Source organism: Electrophorus electricus, chromosome 7 (genome assembly GCF_013358815.1).
Source record: "Electrophorus electricus isolate fEleEle1 chromosome 7, fEleEle1.pri, whole genome shotgun sequence".
NCBI lineage: Eukaryota > Metazoa > Chordata > Actinopteri > Gymnotiformes > Gymnotidae > Electrophorus > Electrophorus electricus.
Genome location: NC_049541.1, coordinates 1,027,501 through 1,035,000, shown reverse-complemented (window position 1 = coordinate 1,035,000; position 7,500 = coordinate 1,027,501). Strand labels below are relative to the sequence as shown.

The following is a 7,500-nucleotide window of genomic DNA, read 5'->3' as shown; positions in this document are numbered from 1 at the left end:
TTTCTGTCCTTTTTTTGTCTCTGCCGTTATGCCTTTTGGAATCTTGTACAAATGGTGCTCAACTGAGCTGTGAGTTACTGAAAATAGTGAAGTAGTGAAAATAATAGTGAATCTAATCCAAATGCCCTGAATTAAACTCTAATCTAAATACCCTGAGTCTGAACCTGTCTTCACCTTTGTGGCAGTCTGATCACTGTGTGCCACTGATGGCTTTATAACTGTCTTATAGTTATTTAAGTACAGGAGTCTACCACACTAAACTCCAAACACTGTGTTCCAATAAAATATGTATTATATCATGAAATGCATGTTAGCTAGTTGTTGTGTTTGGGAGTGTGGATGAGAGAGGATGTTTTACACTCCTCTGTGGTCTGTGTGCATTCGGGGTCTGATGCTGTGTTTCTGAGAGTTTACTTTGTCTTCTGCGCTGCTCTGACATGCCTCTGTCAGAGTGAAGGTCTTTGCCAGCAGAGTTGGTCTGTTGGAGCAGGCGTGTTGGTGCTGGGAAATACTCAGTCAGGAAATACTCAGTCAGGAAATACTCCCCTCACCCAGGGTCACTTCCAGGCTTATTGAAGTATTAACAGATTTTCCAATTTGGTGCTTTGGACTTCACAGGTAGGAAAAGATGAACGTTTGTGTTTTATCTCTGCAGACGCTGAAAGAGGTTCGTCTGCAGGACTCGCCCTTGACCGTTCACGCGTCCTGCATCCTGCGCAGTCATGGTCCTGATTCTGGGTCGCCGCACGACCCGTGAGGAATCGACTGGCACCGGCAACCCACCTGCCGTCAAGCGCAAGGTGTTCGAGATGCAGCCCAAGAACGGCGGAGATGTGTTGGACATCTCGGCGGCAGCATCGCACGGGGAGACACTGTTGCAGGTGCTGGACGAGTTCCGCGCCAGCCAGACGTTCACGGACGTGGTGGTCAGCGTGCAGGGCCGCGAGTTCCCCTGCCATCGCGCCGTTCTGTCCGCCTGCAGCGTGTACTTCCGCGCCATGTTCTGCAACGACCACCGCGAGAGCCGCGCCACGCTGGTGGAGATCAACGGCATCCAGGCCGGTGCCATGGAAACCTTCCTGCAGTACGTGTACAGCGGCCGGGCCTGCATCACCACGCACAACGTGCAGTACCTGTTCGAGGCGTCCAGCCTGTTCCAGATCGCCACGCTGCGCGATGCGTGCGCCTCCTTCCTGGAGGAGCAGATGGACCCCTGCAACTGCCTCGGCCTGCAGCGCTTCGCTGACACCCACTCGCTCAAGCAGCTGGCCGCCCGTTGCCGGGCCTACGCCCTGCACAACTTCCCCGAGGTGGCCCAGCATGAGGAGTTCCTGGACCTGCAGCAGGAGGAGTTGGAGGAGCACATAGCCAACGACGAGCTGTGCGTGCCCAGGGAGGAGGTGGTGTTCGAGGCCGTCATGCGCTGGGTGTACCACAGCGTGGAGCACCGTCGCGCTCAGCTCAGAGACCTGCTCCGGCACGTCAGGCTCCCATTACTACACCCCAACTACTTCATACAGAAGGTGCATGAACGCCAGACCTCACACAAGGCCTTCTTCAACTTTACTACCTTTTAATTTGTAATAACATCTCTTAGTCATAGTGTCAGGTCTTTCTTACCAAGCATAATGTTGCTGTTTACAGAATCTGACAGCCCTGTTACAAAGCGCAGTGTCTGTGTAGTGTAGTATGTGGTATAGTGTAGTGGGATTGTAGTGTGTATATAGTGTAGTATATAGAGTAGTGTAATGTGGTGTAATATCTAGTGTAGTATATAGAGTAGTGTGATGTGTAGTATCTAGTGTAGTATATAGAGTAGTGTAATGTGGTGTAATATCTAGTGTAGTATATAGAGTAGTGTGATGTGGTGTAGTATCTAGTGTAGTATATAGAGTAGTGTGATGTGGTGTAGTATCTAGTGTAGTATATAGAGTAGTGTGATGTGGTGTAGTATCTAGTGTAGTATATAGAGTAGTGTAATGTGGTGTAATATCTAGTGTAGTATATAGAGTAGTGTGATGTGGTGTAGTATCTAGTGTAGTATAGAGTAGTGTGATGTGGTGTAGTATCTAGTGTAGTATATAGAGTAGTGTAATGTGGTGTAGTATCTAGTGTAGTATATAGAGTAGTGTGATGTGTAGTATCTAGTGTAGTATATAGAGTAGTGTGATGTGGTGTAGTATCTAGTGTAGTATATAGAGTAGTGTGATGTGGTGTAGTATCTAGTGTAGTATATAGAGTAGTGTGATGTGGTGTAGTATCTAGTGTAGTATATAGAGTAGTGTGATGTGTAGTATCTAGTGTAGTATATAGAGTAGTGTGATGTGGTGTAGTATCTAGTGTAGTATATAGAGTAGTGTGATGTGGTGTAGTATGTAGTGTAGTGTGATTTAGTGTAGTGTGTAACAATCCCATTGCCCCTGGGGGGGGACTAGGCTTCAAATGCAGCATGATATACCAGTAACAGACCATGGGCCAGACCCTGGATAAGAACATCTGTAATGTTGTAATGTCAAGACACTTCAGCGTCTGTAATGCTCTAACGTCGTAACGCTTCAGCGTCTGTAATGCTCCAACATCGTAATGCCCTAACGTCGTAACGCTTCAGCGTCTGTAATGCTCTAACGTCGTAACGCTTCAGCTTCTGTAATGCTCCAACATCGTAATGCCCTAACGTCATAACGCTTCAGCGTCTGTAATGCTCTAACGTCGTAACGCTTCAGCGTCTGTAATGCTCCAACATCGTAATGCCCTAACGTCGTAACGCTTCAGCGTCTGTAATGCTGTAACGTCGTAACGCTTCAGTGTCTGTAATGCTCCAACATCGTAATGCTCTAACGTCGTAACGCTTCAGCGTCTGTAATGCTCTAACATCGTAACGCTTCAGCGTCTGTAATGCTCTAACGTCGTAACGCTTCAGCGTCTGTAATGCTCTAATGTCATAACGCTTCAGCGTCTGTAATGCTCTAATGTCATAACGCTTCAGTGTCTGTAATGCTCCAACATCGTAATACTCTAACGTCGTAACGCTTCAGTGTCTGTAATGCTCTAACGTCGTAACGCTTCAGTGTCTGTAATGCTCTAACTTCGTAACGCTTCAGCGTCTGTAATGCTCTAACGTCGTAATGCCCTAACGTCGTAATGCTGTAATGTCTGCCTCGCAGGTAGAGGGTGACCAGCTGATCCAGAATGCTCCGGAATGTTACCAGCTCCTGCACGAGGCCCGCCGCTACCATGTGCTCGGCAACGAGATGATGTCACCACGGACCAGGCCTCGCAGGTGCTGATTGGTCCTCATATTTTAAAACGCATATTTAAAAAGAAGTGTCTTCTACACATTCGCGTGCATGTGTGCACATTTGTGTGTCCGTTCGTGCATTCATGCGTTTATGTGTGTGCTTGTGTGTAAAATGCTTCCTCTTCCTACACACATGACTCATCCTCCAGTAATCCCGGAGCTTGTGTTCTTGGTGGCTCTTATCTTTGGCAGTGATTTGGGGTTAGTGGTAGGACTGTGTTAGCAGACACTCTGGGTTGATCACTATCAGGCCAATTAGATCTGCAGTGTGTGTCCATGGCTAGAGGGCTCGTTATCTGTCGGTTGTGCGTGCGTGCATGCGTGTGAGTCTGTCACTAGTGTTTACACCTCTCTGGATGCTGAGATCCCGACTGCAGAGCAGGTAGACGGTGCTCAGCTGATCCAGAATGCACCTCCACCCTCTGCTTAATAAAACCCAGACCATGAGGGTAAGGCCGTGACGGTTGAGGTCTCCACCTATAATGTTAGTGATGTTCATCTCCTCCAGAGCTTTGAACCGCCTTCTGCTGTTAGATCCAGCCGTAATATTAGAGAACTAACACACATCTAGTTCCCTAAAGCCCAACGAACACCTTGGTGGCTATGCTGTAGCTGTGTGTCACTGGTGGGATGTTTCTAGAATGTTCTGCCATATTCACAATGTCTTGTTTGTTATCTGTGTTGTGTTTTTTTTTTTTTTTTAATATATATATGCACCCCACATATCGCACCCGTGCCTCATCCACTTGAATTCACTAAACCTGTAAAACCAAACCCTGTCAGTCTCCAGCCTCAGAGCTATAGTTGTCAGATGGCCTGTCCTGAGTAAATATTCCTCTCTGTTCCGCACCGTCCTGCAGGTCCACGGGCTTCTCCGAGGTGATCGTGGTGGTTGGAGGTTGTGAGCGTGTCGGGACGTTCAGCCTGCCATACACGGAGTGTTACGACCCGTTCACGGGCGAGTGGAGGTCCCTGGCCAAACACCCTGAGTTCACCAAGTCAGAGTACGCTGTGTGTGCACTGCGAAACGACCTCCTCGTCTCGGGTAAGCTCTGCCCCGATGTCCCGTCCCCTCAGCCAGAGTTTCTGGTGCACTGTTTCTCTGAGGCATTCTGGAGGGGTAGTGTAATATTAGCTGGCTTTGCTGGTTTGGGGGGGTTGGTGGTCACAATTTTTTTTTTTAATTCAGCACAAATCTAATCAAAGAGCAGACGTTTCTACTGATTAGGGGGACATTTGACTCAGATATGGTGTCAAAGGTCACAAGAAAACCCATGTGTAGCCTGTCGGTGTCACAACATTAACAACCAACAAGCCAAAGTTAACGCTGTGTGGTGGGTTGGGTGACGTCTGGCACTAAACGACTCGCGCAGCCGGCAGTTACACAGTGTGAGCTTACCAGGGTGTCATAACACCGCCAAACTGTCTGAGGTGTTTGACATCTTGCTCAGGGGGAAACGACCAAATCTTGGATAATGTAACACACTGGTGACACACAATGCTGACTATTCGCAGTACAAACCTGAAACACACACACCACACACACCCCTGCTGCAGCCCTGTGTTATCTCAGATGTTTTACTACAAAATGCTTTTTATACTCTCTTCGGAGCACCAGTATATATGTAAGGGAATGTTTATTACACTTCCTGGTCAGAAGCGTGCCACGTCTGGATTAGGAGTAGGCCGGTCGCTGCCTGTAGAGACAGGCGTTCCCTCTCTGGCTAAATAAAGTGAATAATTAAGTCCCTGGACTTCCATGAAGCTGCCTGTTCAGATCCCAACCCCATACAGGGCCACAGGGCCCGGTGGCGCTTTCTGAGAAGCTTGCACTGTCACGCAGTGTTTATGCCAAGAGTTTTCAGGCACAGAAGGACCCAGTTCATGGAAAAAAGGAAACCACATGTGAGATCAACAGCCTGCTTGCTGCCCAGGGGGGCTCCTGTCCAGGCTTCCAATTGGCTGAGAGTCAGGCGGAGGTTTACTCTGATTGGCTGTAGTAGGGGCACAGTATTCTCCATGACCTATATCACTCAGATTTCACGTATATTGTTATGTGTAAGTTATGTGTGTTTTATAACATTTTCTACCCAGGGTCTGAGTAGAAGTAAACCCTCTTGTTAGATGTGGGATTTGTATGGATGTTATATGTTCATGAACCCTAATCAGGGTCAGATAAAGGTTACAAGATCAGAACTGAATAGTTAAGGTCTGACTCACTGGTGTGTGTTTAGAACATCGTGCGATGCTGTGTGTGTGTGTGTGTGTGTGTATGTGTATGTGTATGTGTGTGTGTGTGTGTGTGTGTGTGTGTGTGTGTGTGTGTGTAAGGGAAGTGTAGTGTGGTGAGTATAGAGTTGTGATCTGTTGCTACTGACTGATTCACTCTGCTAGCCTCATTGGCCACAGTGTGTATACACAGTAACTCTAACGGTTACGTACGCCGTCACAGTTCCACGGCCCATCATTCCTCACTGTGCTAAATTGTCTTATCATAGGAGCCTTACCCCTCGGACATGCTGACGGACATGCCAGTGATGGATGTGTTACCTGTGTGGTAATCCTGTTCTTAGGCCTGTCCTAACAATGTGTGTCGTATGGGAGTGTTCAACTGGCTCTGTGACAGTACCGCATCTCAGCCACGCTGGGTCGGACACTGTGTGACGCTCCTGGAGTGACGGCAGTCTGCTTGCATCTGCTCTAGATTAGAGGACAAAGCGATTGTGTTCTCTCCAGTTAGAGTGACGTCATGGCACTTCGCCTCTCAGTGAAGTCCCCACACAGCTGCGTCTAATCAGGCTTGGTTACACTCCAGCCTCAATCTCTCCGATTGGGATGTTTTGCAAAAATTTTTCCACATTTGCTTTCCTTACCCTTGTATCCTTTCGCTCTTTTCTTGTGTCCGTGAGCGGAGCAGTCCGGATGTGTTTGTGTGGGAGTCTTCCACATGTAGTCCTGATGAGACCTGTGTGGGTGAACGGCACATGACTGGATAAGCACAGAGACTACAGCTGCTGAGGCGGTGCGTGTGCGCGTGTGCGTGTGTTCTTGCTGTAGGGTAAATCATAGAGCCAGAGGAGGAAAAGAGTGTGTGTGTGTGTGTGTGTGTGTGTGTGTGTGTGTGTGTGTGTGTGTATCAGAGGGGAAGAGATGAGATGTGTCAGGGCTTGTTTTGACTCATGCTTGGAGTTACACCCCCCTCCCACATGTTCTTGAGTGCACACACACACACACAAACACACACACACAAGTAAATGCATGATTCCTGTGGTTAACGTGTCCACATGAAGGACAGCTAATATTAAGCCTGATTCCAGTTATCTGTTTGTGGGGTTTTGTCTCTAGTTATTGAGAATTCTTAGTTTATTGTCCCAGCGTAAAGAGCCACTTCATTGATGATTGATCAAGTTCATTAACATGACACTGGGCATACAGCTTCCAGTACCCACCCTGGGGCAGCGCTCTGCTTCCATGTGTCCGGCAGAGGAATGCATCACTTTGAAGGTACTTCTAGTGAATCGACAGCGTTCCCTAGAATGATCTCAGCTGATTTTTATCTTCCAGTCTAACCAAACAGGGCTCAGAATAGGAATGGTGTTCAAATATTTTAAAGATTTAAATATTTTAAATTTCTGTTATTTCCAGTTCAGAGGTGTGAAAAATATGCAGAAGTGCATAATGTGCAGATGTATGTAGTTCAGAAGAACTGGTGAGCTGTGCTTTGATTGAGAAGCCATCAACCCAGTTATCAACAGGTCATTCCAGACACTTTAAAATAATATGAATAATATGATATCCGTGCAAACAAGTGTTAATGTTTACATTGATTATTAACTTTCTAAAAGACCTCTGACCTGACCTCACTCTCCGGTTCGTTTGTTTGTTTGTTTGTTTGTTTTACAGGTGGGCGTATCAACAGTAGCTACGTCTGGATGTACAACTCTCAGCTGAACCTGTGGATCCGGGTGGCTTCACTAAGTAAAGGCCGCTGGAGACACAAGATGTGTGTCCTGCTTGGAAAGGTAAGCGGAGCGGCAGCTCAACATCTCGGATTTCCCGAAATTCCAGTGCATAGTCGGATGTCATGACTTCGCCCTTCCTGACTTCGCCACAACGTGGAGATTCTCTACCCTGTGGGGTAGTTGTAGCTCGGATGCAGACAAACCAGCTCCCGTTCGTCTCCAGGAGCAGAACTGCTCACC

The 7,500-nt window shown here is 47.5% G+C and overlaps 1 protein-coding gene across 1 annotated transcript in view; it reads left to right on the top strand.

The window, feature by feature from the left end:
• Positions 1–7,500, top strand: part of klhl24a (kelch-like family member 24a) — a 13,368-nt gene that overhangs the window by 1,444 nt on the left and 4,424 nt on the right. The window contains exons 2-5 of the mRNA XM_027032933.2: positions 656–1,523; positions 3,165–3,280; positions 4,159–4,343; positions 7,202–7,320. Of these exons, the coding sequence (XP_026888734.2) occupies positions 723–1,523; positions 3,165–3,280; positions 4,159–4,343; positions 7,202–7,320 (1,221 nt within the window). The 5' untranslated portion in view covers positions 656–722. The remainder of the gene's footprint in view (positions 1–655; positions 1,524–3,164; positions 3,281–4,158; positions 4,344–7,201; positions 7,321–7,500) is intronic.